This window comes from Anabas testudineus, chromosome 5 (assembly GCF_900324465.2).
Source record: "Anabas testudineus chromosome 5, fAnaTes1.2, whole genome shotgun sequence".
NCBI classification, from domain to species: Eukaryota; Metazoa; Chordata; class Actinopteri; order Anabantiformes; family Anabantidae; genus Anabas; species Anabas testudineus.
In genome coordinates this window covers 18474327-18490761 of record NC_046614.1, presented here as the reverse complement: position 1 = coordinate 18490761, position 16435 = coordinate 18474327, and the positions used below count along the sequence as shown (strand labels likewise).

At 40.6% G+C, this 16435-nt stretch overlaps 1 protein-coding gene across 2 annotated transcripts; it reads left to right on the top strand.

Moving 5' to 3' along the window:
* The first annotated feature begins 3007 nt into the window (after positions 1 to 3007).
* Positions 3008 to 11223, top strand: tfap2c (transcription factor AP-2 gamma (activating enhancer binding protein 2 gamma)). Of its 2 annotated transcripts, XM_026349409.1 has the most exons (8): positions 3008 to 3420; positions 3947 to 4408; positions 4970 to 5021; positions 6167 to 6238; positions 6815 to 7037; positions 8540 to 8658; positions 9981 to 10122; positions 10394 to 11223. In XM_026349409.1, exons 1-8 carry the CDS (start codon positions 3373 to 3375, stop codon positions 10686 to 10688), a joined length of 1413 nt encoding a protein of 470 aa, XP_026205194.1. In that variant the 5' UTR covers positions 3008 to 3372; the 3' UTR covers positions 10689 to 11223. The 2 variants fall into 2 exon arrangements, with proteins under 2 accessions (XP_026205194.1, XP_026205195.1); XM_026349410.1 differs by lacking the exon at positions 6167 to 6238 and having other exon boundaries at positions 3009 to 3420.
* Positions 11224 to 16435: the final 5212 nt, after the last annotated feature.

The following is a 16435-nucleotide window of genomic DNA, read 5'->3' as shown; positions in this document are numbered from 1 at the left end:
TTTTTAACTGACTTTATAGAAAGTCTGTGTGAGGCAGCGAATACAGATGCACTTTCTTTATATTTTTCCCTATAAGACAGTTATAGCTTAATGGGACCCCGCAATTATCGCAGCACAAACTAAAATAAATTCACTGATCGGACAGAATTTTCCCAAATGTTGTAGTTACCACAGACTGAAAGATGTGATTAAAGTTGTTGAATGCATCCTCAAATAATAAACTGTCTAACAATTGTATTTTATTTAAGCTTTTTATTTATTAATTAATATTAAGTGTGAATCCTGTTTGGTTATGTGTTACAGCCTTATAGTTATTTAAACCAAAATAGTTCCCGTAGTTGCTCTTTTGCAATTAAAGAATATTTAAGTTAAATGAAATGAGTTTGAAGTTGTCTGAAGTTTCTTAGATGAGTTTTATGGCAGGTGTCAGAAATGTTTTAGACTCAGATATGCGGCCTAAGCTGCATTCTCAACCACATAACGAAGACACTTTGATGTGTTCATTAGTTTAAGCTGAAGTATTCGGGAGATCAGATAACAAGAAGCATTTTAGGCCTTAAAAAGCTTCAGTGGCTTTTGAAAGCAGATTCTTTCAGTCCGCCTGGGGCGATGTGGCTTTGGGGGGTGGAATTACCTCATCTTGAAATTTCCCCACGTCTTATTTCACCTTTTCTTAAACTTTAGTCTCTATCAAATTGTTTCTTTTTCTGCTAAACAATGGCGGATAATTATGAGATTATCTATTAATCTATACAGGTTATAGGCCTAAATCTAATCCCATGAGTCACATCTTTATTTGACATTATCTATATAATGGTTTTTACTACATTTTAATTAGTTAATTAATTTGAAAAAGCACAAAGAAACAGAAAATGTGCGTGTGTTTCGATTGATTCAAGAACTCCACGTTTATTTTTTTATTTAGATTTTTTTTTTTACTCAGGTGTTGTGACACTTGACGGCGCATGCGCACGGCACGACCCTCAGATGAAGTCGGCAAAGTGAAGCTCTCGTAGTTTCACTCGTTGGCTTTGTCTCAGTGGGACTGCTGCACCTGGAAGCCTGCAGATGTCTGTGCTGGAGAGGATAGAGTGGAGGGTGAGTTCATGCTCAGGGCTGATTTCTTTCAACCCAGCCTGCTGCATGTTTATCGCTTTTTGCTGCTGAGCCTCTGCTCGTTTTATTGCCGACCGCCACAATCACCTGTTTGCAATCGCGCAGCGCCCTGTGCGCTTTTGGATAACCCGTGATTAATGCCAATAAGGCGAAGGCTGCGTACTCAGACTGACTTCGAATCGTTTTGTTTGAGGCTACTGGATTATAAAACCAGCGGTGCTGTTTATGGTCGAAGCAAAAAAAAAAAAAACAGCCTTTGGATCACAGGCTTTCAACTTGGATGAATAATAGTTGGGTGTACGCTTTTTTCTTTTTATTTCCACAAATAAGTAGAAGTATCTACTTAATTTTTATATGTATATGTAATTTAATTTATTTAAATTCATAGAAATACAATTAAATTAATAAACCGAACTAATTCTGCCGGAACAGGGAATTAAATCATGTTCAGTTATTCTCATCCCTCAGTAATTCAGACACATTCAGATACTCTAGAACTAGATTCATATAACAAAATGAAGCTCTTGTAAAGTGTGGGACTATAATCTGAATTTCATTGCAACATTTGCAGCTTTCTGCAGAAATAACACCCAGTTTTGGATGCCTAAGGGATTTCTTGTGGAGAGCCACATCTCAAGTCGGCCTTAAAAGATCGTTACAGTATATTTGGACAATACCAGCACACAAGTCCTTTGTCCTCATTTTAAGATTTGTTATATATGCACAGCTTTAAAGCAGCCTTGTTGTGGATTTCGCAAAGCTCCACCAAAAATGCAAATGAAGTCAAGATAAAGATATTTGCTGAAATCCTTTTGAGCTTTACATATTTGATGATGAGAATGATGCTGTTAAGTTCTCGGACTTACTGCGGTTTGAAACACGCGTTCAAACACCTCTGTGAATTATCCTGGGTTTATTTGATTTGTTCTAATCGGATAGTTGCATTATCTCAATAAATGTTACCTTCGCCAAATGAACCTAAATAATATTTGCTAAGTGGCATGGATTAATACTATTACACTGTGCACTAATAATAATAATAATAATAATAATAATAATAATAATAATAATAATAATAATAATAATAACACTTTTTATTAAGTACTTCAAACCTTTTTTAAATAATTTACCATTATTTATTTGGGGTTATAGGCTCATGACTTTACCATTTCTTTAAATACCATTTAAAATATTTATGTGTTTTTTAAAGCAGCAGTAAAAACAAATGGAGCCTATTTATCTCTCATGTGTCTCCTCTTAGTGCATCTCTTCTAATTCTAAAGAACCCTACAGTCCTCTAATCGAGCCGTATGATTGGCTGACAGGGAGTCCACTGAGCATCAAAACCTCATCAAGAGGCCTTGGTAACCTAGCAACACGTCCTTACAGATCTAATAATCTGCTTTTTTACTGGTCCTGACAAACGGTATCACACCACTAGACTTAATTACAGCTACTAAAGATCCTGTGTTTAGAAGGAACCTGTTTGCTTTATCACTGGACGAGTTATTTCAGGACTCTTTCCAGGAGGCCTTGTGTTTATTTGTTTTATAAAGTCTGTAATCCTGAGCCTACAGGTGCAGTCCCATCAAATATCGATCAAACCTCTGCCTTAGAGTCAGTGATCGGGCTTGAAGGGATAGAAACACACGTGTGAGCTACGGACGGTGTCTGTAGTAACAGGTTAAAATGTCTGACACAGAAACTTCACATGCAGTCTGCGGCTGCCATTGTACAGACGGACAGAACTGTGATTGGACCCCAGTCCCGCCAATCAGTCATATTTGCCCGTTCCTCTTTGCCCTGACATCACCGGGCCTGGTGCCGCCCACCCCGAGCGCCTGTGCAGATATAGCGGAGGGCTCAAGTTTTGCGCCACTAAGACTGAACATCGCTTTTTTGTCCATGAGAGGGAGTCGAGTTTCTTAAATGCACCGTTTTCGACCTCCTACACAACACAACTGCAGAGCACAGTGACCCGAGAGGGGGGGGGAAATACAGCCTGACATCGACTCTTTTCTTTCATAGTGTCAGTGGAAACTCGTATCCGCGGTCGGAGAGTCGCTCGGTCGCCAGTTCTCCAGCCTTTACGCACAACTTCGCCTCTTTGTCGCCGCTGAACAACAACTGGGTTCATGATCACCAGGAAGCTCTTCTTCTTCTTCTCATACCTGGATTAATTCACAGGCGACGGTTTTTTTTTGATCTTGTTCCTGTTCAATCTCTAGTATCGGGGGAGACTTTTTCTCTGTCACAATGTTGTGGAAATTAGCCGACAACGTGAAGTATGAGGATGACTGTGAGGTGAGTTTGGACAGAGACGCACGACCAGGGGGGGAAAAAGTGCTGCGTGAGCGCCAGGCGGACTGCAAAAACAGTTTGAGTTGTTTTTCAAATGCTTTGGTTTTGGATAAGAACGATGATAAATGACGATAATGGAAATTTATAATATATATAAATATACTATTTGGACAAAAGTCGGTTTAAAAATAAAGAAAACATGAGAAATGAGTCGAGTTTAATTACTTTCATTACATGATTAGTACAAATACACTTAAAGCCTTTTAATACAATAACATCAGCCTAATAATATCCCCATCAGAATATTTCTCTACTTTTCCAACAGATGCTGCGACGTTTTTTCATAATTTGAGTTGTTACTAACACGTGAGAGACTTTTTAACATGTCACACACAACATTAATAAAATCCCTTCATAGATCATTTAATATTCAGATGAAGTCAGGACATGTTTGCGCACTCCTCTGAGTCCTTCTTGTCTTGAGGGCTACATGTTCCCACTTCCTACCATCTTGTCATCTCTCTTTCAGGAAAGGCACGACGGCAGCAGCAATGGGAACCCCCGGCTGCCTCACCTGCCAGCAGTCAGTCAGCACCTCTACAGTCCGTCTCCGTCTCTGTCCCATTCGGCCAGTACGGATTTCCAGCCCCCGTACTTCCCGCCTCCCTACCAGCCCATCTCTTACCCGCAGTCCAGTGACCCCTACTCCCACCTCGGCGACCCGTTCAACATCAACTCCATCCACCAGTCACCATCGTCGAACCAGCAGCAGCCGTGGCCCGGCCGGCAGGGCCAGGATGGACTCGGTCCCCACGCAAGGAGCGGACTGACGAGTCAGATCCTGGGCCTGGACGGAGGATCGTCCGGGGTGAGGAGGGAACCGTTCCGCCGGCCGGAGCTGGTGCCATCTCATGCGCACGGCCTAGACTCGTCGGTCATTGGCGATAACATGGGAATGCACGACTTGGGACACGGACTGGAGGATGTTCAAGTGAGTGGAACCGCTTGAAAACCACCTGTTTACCTTTGTGGTGAACCGGGGTCAGGGTGGGCTCTCTGACCGGTCTGCAGCTTCTTAACTCCATATGCAGCAAGCTGAGATGCAGAGTGTCAATCATAGCATGCCTTACATTTTTTCCATGCTGACCCGTGTCCACCACAGCTGTACTTTAAAGTCAAATATGTTTGGATGTTGCAGACGTTCAGGCTACTTGAAGACAGTGAACTACAAAACTCTAATATCAATTTTACAATAAAATAAATATATTAGTTTTAATTAGGCTACACATGCACACTTCATTTTGTTCACACACCAATTACAAAAATCACCAAATGCTCTTGATCCATCCAAATTCCCTATCGTGGACACTACATATTGCAGTTTTTAAATTTGTTTTGTGTGCATAAGCAGAAAAAAGAAAATATTTTAGACAGATGTTGAGTATTTAACTCACTTAGCTACAACACGTAGCCGCCGTTTCCAGTTTGCTGTGTCATTTTTGAACTGTGCACATGTTTACTACTTTTACTTCTCTTCTTTTTTTTTTATCAGCATGTAGATGACCACAGTATTATTATGGCAGATCAGACAGTCATCAAAAAAGGTGAGTTTGTGCCATGTTTATGACTCATCTAAGCATTCCTGCAAAAGAAAAGCAGTTCTGTCAATGTGAAAAAGAAAAAGAGAGGGAGAGAGAGAAAGCGTTGGAAAATGCAGTTGATGTGCCTTTGTACAACTAAATAATTGTGCACTAATTACTGGCTGGAAAGTTCCTTTAAGGACTTTATTTTTTCCACTATACATACTTGGAAATGTCATAACTTCTATAGTGGCATGTCTGGGCACTCAGTGTGAGAGTACAGCTAAGGAGGAGTTTTCTATTTGTACTTGCACGGCATACAATAATAATCCTCGCAGCCACGAGATGCACTTATCTAAGCTTGATGTGATCCTTACTCTATTCTGTTGGCGAAGGTGCTTGAATGGATGCCCAGTGGGAAAGAACTGATCTCTTTCAAAAGCAACAGGCTATAGCTGACATGACATGAAAATTGAGCAATCTCACAAGCTCCGTGTTGACTGTGAGAGAAGGGGAAAGCTTTGGATCATCTTTAGGCTGGTTAAGCTCGCAATTGCAGCTCTTTTCAGTTCATGTTAGCAGGAAATTACGAGTTGATCTTGAAACAGTGTTTGACTCTGCTGAACCAGCTTTTTGTGGGGTGTGGCATTAGACTTGCATGTGAAGGACAGTTTAGTAATTTGTTGGGGCATGAACTGTTTTTAGGGAGAACCTATTCCCACTGTTTTGTCATCAGGGCTTCATTAAACACACTATGAGTCAGAGAGAGATCAGCTTGAGTTATATTATCCTACTGCTCAGCTTTCAGGTTGGATCCACGATAGATAATCACTTGTTTCACTCATGCTTTAGCTTCTCACTATCATAACCCATAACGTTTATGTGATATTTTAAAGTAAATACTGTGCTTTTTCTTTTTTTTAAGTAAAAGAACTGTGACAGTGCTATGATGCGTGGTTAAAGGCAAAAAGCCGTTTGCACAACACAGTAGGCTAACCAGTCTGGATTTGTCACAGAAATCACTGATGGCTCATCATATTGTTCCCATGCTTAAGGGCACGCTATGGGCAATCTAGGTTTTCCACTTGTAAACAATGGCATGTCATTCCCAACCATCTGCCCCAGAGGAGCCTTAAAGCACTCACGTGACTCTGTGATTTCTGTCTCAGTATTAGGACTACGAGGTGGCAGGAACCTTGATCGATTACAGAGGACTTATTATCAGGGGGGCATTCTTGCGGGTGAGGATGAAGATGGCTATGTTTTGTAGTTGTGCTGTATTGTTTTGTTTGTCCGATGACTGTCAGTGCACATGTGGGTGGTAAAGTATTTTGATTCTGTGAACTAAAATTAACTCCACTTTTGGGGATAGCTAAAAACTATTTTTAGATCGCCTGTGAGACTTGACAAATAACAGTATGCGTGAGAAGCTGCGGCTCAGATGAGGGGCTGTCTGTATGTGTGTACCTGTTTGTGGATGGTGTGGAGCACAGTTATAGCTGTTTAGCAATCAGGCACTCAATGTTTGGAAAAACGCACAATTTCTCAAAATTAGTAGTGATTCTTTTATTCCATTGTAGAGCAGACACTGGTCTCTTAGTCACAGAGTTGCATTTACAGTCGTTATGATTATGCACCAGCAAGAAACAAATTTCCTGTTGCACAGAGAAGATCCTGATGATTAACGCTTAAGTACATATACATGAGAAGTGCATACTTTAAACAAATAAATGCTATGCCACAACAAGAGTCTTTTTTTTTTTTCTTTTTTAAACTTCACCTTTCAGCTCACCTAAATTTTTCTCTGCACCCTCCAGGTCCTGTCACGCTACCCAAAGGCAACGCGCTGGGTCTACCCTTCCAGAAAGAGTCCCTGCTGGGCATGGTATCAAACCCAACAGAGGTGTTCTGCTCTGTACCGGGTCGTCTTTCCTTGCTGAGTTCCACTTCAAAGTACAAGGTTACCGTGGCTGAGGTCCAGAGGCGTCTGTCACCCCCAGAGTGCCTCAACGCATCCCTCTTGGGAGGGGTTTTACGCAGGTCAGAGCTCAGACTCAAGCTGGATTTTGGAAATTTTCTTGTTTTTCTTTGTAAAAGAGGTCATAATACAGAAATACAGTAGAAGTGATTCATGAAAAGGGTAACTAATGCAATATCTCTATGCTTTTCATAAGCTGCAAAAAAGTTGTCTGATTTTATCTGAATAAAATTGCCATTAAACTGTAGCCCTAGTTCTCTGCAGCCCATGGGAAAAGGCTTTCTAAAAGCACAGCTTGGCTCAGTTGTTCGAGCTCATCAGTTTTTTGCGTAACGTTTGTGACAATCTTTGTGTGGTCTGCAATTTTGGTTCTCTGCTTCTTCTGGGGATAGGTTACATCAGCACAGTTAGTGCTCATCTAAAGACTCTGTGGGTGTATTTGTGTGTGCGTTTCTCAAGTTTTCCAACATGGGTTGCGTTGTCTATGGCAGAGCAGTTGACCTTATGGCACATATGTTAGTGTGGCTGTCTGTTGAGGGACAGTGTGGTTCCAGTATGTCCTGACAGGAGCGTTTTGTGCTTGGAGTGCACATTTGCCACTTCCCATGTGTCTGTGTTAATGCTGACATGTACACACACACACACACACATATCCATACGCAATCACACTCATTTTTAAGTAGGTCATATAGCAATAGGGGGGGGTTGTCAACTGTGGGACAAGGGGATAAGGGGATGGAGGGGTGGGGGAACACACACACACACACACACACACACACACACGCCTCCCTAAAGATGCTTCCTCTCTCACCCGCCATGGAGTGGGAGAGCTTTGACCGCCAGTCATGCGGAAAACTGAATTGACCATGGCAAGTGGAGAGTTTAAGTGTTTCTACAAATGCATGTATGAGTGATTTCTGTGTTGCATTTTTCAAGTAGCATCAATTGTGCCAGTATTTAGGTCAGAAGAGCCTGTTTGTTCGCGATTTGTTTGTTATCTGTAGTGTCGCGTACTCCACTCCAGGAGTGAGGCCTTTTCTGACTTGTGCCGGATCTTAATGAAAGCACAAAACATATGAAAATATAACGTTTGTTCATCATAATTTGTGATCCGATGTCCTCAAGCTAATGGAAAGGAAATATTGATGATAGTGTATCATGAAAGTGGCAGACATCATATTAGTTTCCTACACATATGTAAACCTAAAACTACAATGTGCAACGTTTGGGAATCAAGCTAGCGGGATCATGTCCTCCCTCCACCTGCTCTGCTACACTACTCTAACGTTTATAAATACAAGTCATTATGAAATTATAAGAAATAAAAATAATATAAAATTTCCTGGTCAACATATCCTACTAAGAACCACCCTTGTCTGATTGGCGTGAAGTCACGCTCAAAAACGTTTAGAAGGGCATATTTCTGCACTTATATCAGACTCCCACAAGCTTTTTTTACAGCACCTCTCCATACTATGTATTTTGGAACATATTTCTACAATTAAAACTGAAAAAGTTTGATTCATGTAGGTTTAACAGATATTTCTTTGTTTTCATTCTGCAGAGCCAAGTCAAAAAATGGAGGACGCTCTCTGAGAGAAAAACTGGATAAAATCGGACTCAACCTGCCTGCAGGAAGGAGGAAGGCAGCCAATGTGACTCTACTTACCTCACTAGTAGAAGGTATGGCATGTCACTCAGTAGTTCAACGCACCTTCTCAGGTGTAATTGCTGTTTGTCTGCCTGGAATGTTGCTCTAATAGTACGAGAATGTGGGAACGTCACGACTGTGTGTGTTTTAAGTACCACACATAATCTCAAGCCACTCTCCAAACACAATTCACTGCTGCAGTCCTGTGTGAAGACAGTGAGAATTGTGCAAAAGAAAGAAATGTTGAGGTACAAACATTCAATTGCATGTTAATTGTCACTTATTCCACACAGTGATTCTGTCCAATTGGGCAAAAGTCAGACTGAGCTGATTAAACTTTGGTTAGTTTGTTGTCTTCAATGTTAACTACAACCTGAGACCTGATATAATCCCTTTCAACAGGACAGCGCACACACTATTTCAGACCAAATTTCAATGCTGTATTATTTTATATATTAAAATACATAATGCGGTACTGTAAGCTGAACATCCTTTGACATTTTCATCAGGCCGTTATGTAGTTATATTGATGACACAACACAACACCTTGATTTTTCCTTGTGATTGCCTTGAGTAATAAAAACAGCATTGTCAGTCATACCTTAGCCAGATGGTAGAGCTTCACCGTTATGTTGGTATCATTTTAATCACATCTACTTGCCTCAGGCTACGGTAGAATATTTTTTCCCTGTCTTGCTCCCTACGCGCCTAGTTTTTATAAATGGACTGATGATTCTGTGCAGCAGAATGACTGGAGGCTCACGTTATTTAGAGACCTTCAAAGTTGAATTAAGCCTTGTTATCTTGTGTTCGGCTAGCCAGGAGGGCCAGCTGACCTTAAAGCTTGCGCTTCTAAATAGCTGGCCACGTTCTCAAGTGATGTGCGTGTCTATCAATAAGTGGTGCTCTTGGTGCCGTGGGCACTCGCGGCCAGCGTTTTCCACATAAGCCTATTATAACCATGCAAGTCGAATCACCCTCAAGACAGAAACATATTCATCTCACTAGCTGTTCCTCCCTGAAGCTAAAGGAATGAGCAGAGTTTATTACCGTGTGGTTCGACTGCTTCACTTGATGTGAGTCCATATCATGTCCAAAACAGAGCTTCCAGTGTAAGACTGTAAATTAACAAACGGCTGAGTCTGGCCATCTTACCACTTGACCTTTGCTCAATCTGTTGAAGGACGTGCTGTGATAATGTCTGTGTAAATAGTAATAATGTGTATTTATTAATTATCATGCAGTCTTGGTTTGGGACCAGTGGCCAGTTATGAACTTCACGGATATTGTAGATTTAGGTTTGCAGGTGACTTGTGTATTTATCCCTTACAGTTGTTTATTCCTCTTCTTCTAGGTGAAGCTGTTCATTTAGCACGGGACTTTGGTTACGTTTGTGAAACAGAGTTCCCTGCAAAGGCAATTGCTGAATACCTGGGCAGGCCGCATGTGGAACGCAATGAAGTTAACTCTCGCAAGAACATGCTCCTTGCTGCGAAGTAAGTGCCTATTCTGACTGACTGCCTCTGATTTGCATGGATATCCACCTCTAGCGAAGTCAAGGATGTAGCAAGTTGCCACATCTCGACGATTTTCAAATGCTTGCACGAGTTTAATAGCATTCTTTGATCACTAGAGGATTGCTGATCAGAAAATTCATCCTGACTGATTTACTGCAGAATTTATGTTTGCATCACAATTATTTACTGAATTTAAATATCTTCTTCTAATATCTTCTATCATTCTTAATCATTCTGTTTCTGTTTTCAGGCAAATCTGCAAGGAGTTCACTGACCTGCTCACTCAGGATCGTTCACCTCTGGGAAACTCTCGACCGGCGCCTATACTAGAGCCTGGAATCCAAGGCTGCCTGACTCACTTCAGCCTCATCACTCACGGCTTTGGCTCTCCGGCCATTTGTGCTGCCATGACCTCACTTCAGAACTACCTGAATGAGGCACTCAAACAAGTGGACAAGATGTACCTGAGCTCTGGCAGCGACACCCAGGGATCCTCAGACAGTGGAAGCAAATCTGCCGACAAAATGGACAAGCACAGGAAATGAGAGCTCAGAGGAAATCTCTATAAACTTGAGAACCCCAGAGTCCTTTGCCCTGTCTGCCCTTTTTGGATTAAAAAAAAATCAATATTTAGTATTGTCATTTCGAAAGCTGAATTAGTTTGTGAGTGCATGTGTGAACTATTCAAATTTTAACAGATTTTTGAGAAGTTGAGAATCTCTAAAAACTTGTCACAGCTGGTTGCACATCAGTTTGTGTTGGTACCCATGATGGATGCCTGTGGACCCAACCTGTTAAGACATAATGTACACCATATCACAGCACCCACAACAGTCCTTTACAGTCGCCAATGTGCCAATGCTGCAACCATGGGACCTGCACTCTGTTGACAAGAAGAGGAAAAGAACAAAGTGCATACTGTTTTTTTTTCTCCCAAGAGGACATCATTTCAAGATGAGCTGCTGTGGCTGTGAATTCCTCTCAGCTTCCCCCCTCCTGCTCTGTCTGGAGGCAAATCCACTGATTTCCTGTGTCTCAATGGACTTGCAAAAGACATTTTTATATGAAAAAAAAAAAAAAGAGAGAGAAGAAGATCCACTTCATTTTCTTTACTTTTTGTGCTTGAGTTGTACGACCACTTCAAACTGGCTCCAGTGTTATTGTGCTTTGTTCATGAGAGATGATTTAAATCTTATGTAGGCTTGTTTGAGAAAATAATTTTTGGTGTGTCAGTCTGGTTCGGTCAGAAACCAGAGACTTTAACGTTGGTATAACAGAAGCCTCTTCAGTGTTCATGTGGATTAAAGGCATAGCAGTGCTTCCGTTGTTACTCTATTTTTTTTTTTTTTTACATCTGGCAGTGAGAACACGTTATTTTTGTGACTATGTTAGGTAATCATCATCTTTAGTATTTAAAAGCCCCACGTTAACATCCACCTATGAACCAGTTCAGTCCTGCCAGAGTGTATATCTGTTGTGAGAATGTGTGTCAATGTACATATCCCTTTCTTTAAAAATGTTTTAGACATTCAATTCCAAAACATAGAATTTTATGCAGTGTCTTGTCCTGGATGTAAATATTTTCTAATTTATGTTATGTAATTTAATGGGCTTCTGTAAATAATGGTATCATTCTGGTGTATGGTTTCACTTTTTATGATGACCTGTTCAACTTTTATAAATGGGTTAGTTTTTTATCAAGTAGAGGTTAGGAAGTGGGCACAAGCTACTTTTTTGAAATTATGTAAAAAAAATGTTTTAAAGTTTCAGGAAAATTCAAAATAAAAAGAAAACTAAAAGTAAAGTTTGCTCTAGTGAGTCAGTGATGTTGCATAGGCCACACAAACGCACACACCCACAAACACACACCATTTTTTTCTTAATGGATAGCACAGTTGTTCTGTAGTCTTTTCTTCAGCAGCATGCAGACGATGGTTTAGTCATGTGTTGGAAGATCTTCCTATTAATAAACAGCAAAGAAAAATTCCCAAACTAATGGGAACAGTAGCCGTCATTATCTGCTCTCACACAGCTTCACAAATAGGCTATGTGGCTGAGTGAGGGCAGAGACCTCAAAAGTACATCATGTGATGAACAAAGATGCACAGCTGAGAGCAGACAAATGACTTGTTTATTACTAAATAGATTGTACCCACAGGCTTCCTTTCACTGACATTTCTTTTCTATTTCCTGTTTTTAGAGCAGGTGGGCCCTGGTGTGAAGTCGCAGTCTGCTTTTAGTTTTAAGGTATTTATTCTATGGAAATGCAGTGAAGTGAGTATCACGCTGCAGATGGCCATTTGTTTGATGTCTGTGAGAAAAAGTGGTGATACACAATTGCAAATGGGATATGCATGTGGTGCAGGGCTGATTAATCATCACTTGCCTAGCCAGTCTCGGCTGATTCATATAGTCTGCTTGTGTGTTTCAGGAGCCTTTTGCCAAGTGTCTGAGCAAAAACAACTCGAAAACCAGTGTGAGTTACTTGTGCCTGCTTGTACAAACATTTCTCTGTATATGTGTTCCATTAGACATACTGCATATCCTGCTTTGGAGGTCAGTAGGTGAAACCAACATTTCACAAAGGCCAAGATACATGTTAGAGAGGCAGCAGCAGCAATAGCAGTAGCAGAGCGCCATACCTAGCAGTTAAACAAGTATCAGCCTCTCCCCTCAGAACCTGTTAAACCAGACCTGTCAACCTGGTGGCTCGCTGCCTTTGCAGCGGTTGATTTTAACTGCCTTCAGTAAATCATGTTAGCTTTTGGAGATAATAGGAGGAAGAGGTGGAGGAGGAAGAGGTCGTGGTGGTAGAGAAGTAGAGGAAAATATTGTTGAAGGTTTGTGAAGGGTGAAAAAAAAGAAAAGTCTTCCAAGTGTCTTTGATGACCGGTTGAACACGCTTGAGTCTTTGACAAGGTTATTCGCTCTGTCTTCTCTCTCCCGGTTCTCGTTTTCGTGTTGTCAGTCTGTTAGTTGTGTCACATTGCAGGGCTTTGTTTTGGCAGTCGTGAGCTATTAAACACACACACGTCCAGTTCGCTTTCCACACCTTCATTGTCAGGCCTTTCTCTGTGCATGTTTGCAGTTTGTCATATGAGTAGTCCAGATGTCTAATCTAACGTTTAATAAACCTGTTTTTTTAGAAATGGTTCCACATTAAGGATAAATAACAGCAACACATAGATACAAAATAGAATGATAAATACGTACAGAAAAAACATGAACAGCAACAGTTTTTAAATAGCCATAGACCAACACCAGAAGGTTATCACGTTTCCATACAGATTAGTGTGAACCTGTTTATTATCACGTTTTCCAAACAACATGCAACATGGTAACTGGTCAAACATTTTCTTCTCAACTGTGAGACAGCATGATTAATTTACCTCTGACACACCTAATAAAGCTGGGAAAAGAGTGCAAGCATAGACTTGTTGAGCTTACCTGTTGCCTCCACTTCTTATTCTTTTAGGGGAAAAAAAAAAAAAAAAAGAAAACTCATATCTGTTTTTCATTTTCAGAGATCTGACATGCTAATGTAATTGTTTGATCTATTTAGAAAGCCCAGAGCGACTTGTCAGCTCCACATTCACTGAACTATAGTTGTGTTAGACGTCAGCTCTGACTGAATGACCTTTCTATGTGGGTCGCAGCGAGTCACATGACCAAGCTGTCAGTAAAGAGAAAAAAAATACAAAATAAAATCATGTTAGATGTTTTCTATTCTATTTAAGCAGTTTTATCATCTTATTGAAGCATTTTACCCAACATGTTCCCAGATACTTAGCACTTTACTTTCACCCCTTCCCATTTAGTCCGACCACTTCCCTTCGACTATTTATGAAACCTGTTGTAGATTAAGGCTCATTTGCAGTCAGACTAATCGCTTGCTTGCAGTTCCCGACCGCTGAAACCACTTTATGAGTTAAAGCGTAGTCCTAACATCCCCTGTCACGAGCGACAAGTGATACAGACAACAGTAGATTCTCATGTGCAAATCAGAAGTTGAGGTCAAGTCATTCCCAGCTTAGTAAACACAGGAAGCGGATGATCGTTTGAATTCAAAATATGTGTAGAAAAATAGAGGAGGGATATTCAGATAATTAAATTTTTGTTGTTTTGGTGCCTCTCAGAAATCCGATCAAGCGATAAAGAGGCAAAGCTATATGAAGACTAAATCAGTAAAAATGAAGAAATGACTTGAAAAAGCTTTGTCAGTGCAGACCAGTTTTAGTATAATTTGCATCTGCATGGAACAAATGCTGCAGTATGCTGTGCTGTTAGCTGATTGAAAATAACTTCTGTTCAAGTAAACGTATTACTGCTGAAACTTACACGAACTCTTTAGAAGCACAATGTTAGAGCAGAAGTTTGGTCTACTCTGGCTCATTTGTGACCAAAAACAGCACAGTATTTGGTTTTAATTACCATGAGTGGTTATATTCAGGTAAATGTACAATTAGCTACAAATGAGACAGATTTAATGGTCTCTGGAAGGAAAAGGTTTTCTTTGTTAGACCCATGTGTTTTTGGCAAGACTGAAAATGAAGTACATGTCTTGTTATATTGTTAATTACAAATCAAATGTTCAAAACGTAGGTTGTGTGTTAGGAAGGAAACCTTTAGTAGCAGATTTTATTAGTAAAACATGGCGCAGAGGACAAACTTTTTTGTAATGTAATATTATAAATATATTTTATAAATATTATAAAGCTACTAAAACAGTTTTTATTGTGTTGTATGTCTCTGTGGCCTGCAAGTTCAGATGCACAAGACACAATAAGAAATGTAAAAGTTACAAAGTTGTGGGAATAAATTGGAAAGAAACACTGACTTGTAAAAGAAGCTGAATCGGTTATATGATTTTCAAGACAAAGAAAATAAATGAATTTAAAGAGGCTTTTTCAGAGATACAGCATGTATAAATATGACCTTTCTCTTTCTAACTGCAACTAGAAGTTTCTGTTTAGTGGCAAAAAAGAAAAACGCTATTTATAGATGCACACAGATAAAATCTGTTTTCAAATGGGAGATGTATTTACTGTAGCTTTCTGCAATCTTTAATTTACTTTACTGGATTTTTATATGATTCTAGTGTGGGAACTGTTGAGTTGTGTCTGCCAAGTTGACTCACTCCTGTCGCATTTAACCAACACACCTGGAGTTATGGTGAGAACACTGGTGGTATTTGTCTACTGTGCTGTATTCGACAGGAGTGAGATAATATGATGAATTAGATTTTGCTTGTATTTATGCAAGTCAATTTAGTGCTTATCCACCACCATTTGTTTACACCTTTTAGAGAGAACAGAGGAAGCGAAGACAGGGAAAGGATGTTCAGACTAACTTAAAAATCCTTCCGATTGTTCCACAACAAGCCACTTACGGTAGGTCAGTAATTGCTGCCATTGCAAAAGAAGCTTAGTTTAATACTTCATACATCTGGTGACAATATTTGAAAGTAAAATTCAGCCTGGTGCAAACAATATTGCACTAATGATGTTAAATAAGACACAACTGTTTTGTTCACATAATGAGTGCAATCATTAACACTGATCAGGGTTCAGAAATTTCCATTTCTGTGTCTATGTGTGTGTGTGTGTGTGTGGAGATTTGGGGGTGGGGTGGGTTTGGGTTAACTGTGAAGGGAATGTAGTTCAATAATGAGAGCATTAAGAAACTATGGCAGGGGGTGAGAGGAGTGTACGTGCGTGTATGTGTGGAGCATGGGGGGGCTGGGCGGGTTGCAGCCTAATCCCTGAGGAAAATGTGGAAGAAATTAATCTAAATTACAAGGATGAGGCTAGTCTGGAGTCTGGGTCTGGAAGGGCTACAGAGGGAAAAGAGAGAGGGGTGGGGAGGGGGTCACCCATTACTCCTGTTCTTTTTTGTGTTTTTGGTCACTTCTTTACTCATCCTGTGGGAATGAGGTGGCCTGTCTTCCTTCCTCTTTGCCTAACTCCTCAGACCACTCAGACACCCCTCCTTCACTTGTGCACACACAGCCTTCTTAACAATTAGTCAACAGTGGAGCCGCTGCCTGTGTGGACAGGACCCCTCAATCCTTGCTCTCCTCCCTGTCCTCGCTGCTCACAGACAACAGATGTCTTGGTTTCTCAGGGAACATGCGTCTCTTTGCAGGCCTCTGCGAAAAAAGATCCATCCCATCCTTGCCACATCCTAGAACTCTTTGTTAACCGGAAAAGGATTGGCTTTTGAGGCCTAGATACTCTCGAAAACACACATACAATCCTAGTTTCTTTCAAACACACCCCAACACCAGTAAGAG

Bases quoted from the DNA above. Each gene is read 5' to 3' on its own strand.
- tfap2c (XM_026349409.1), top strand. From the start codon at position 3,373: ATGTTGTGGAAATTAGCCGACAACGTGAAGTATGAGGATGACTGTGAG. The intron at 6,239-6,814 runs GTGAGGATGAAG...TGCACCCTCCAG, and splicing joins TCAGGGGGGCATTCTTGCGG to GTCCTGTCACGCTACCCAAA. The intron at 8,659-9,980 runs GTATGGCATGTC...CTCTTCTTCTAG, and splicing joins ACTTACCTCACTAGTAGAAG to GTGAAGCTGTTCATTTAGCA.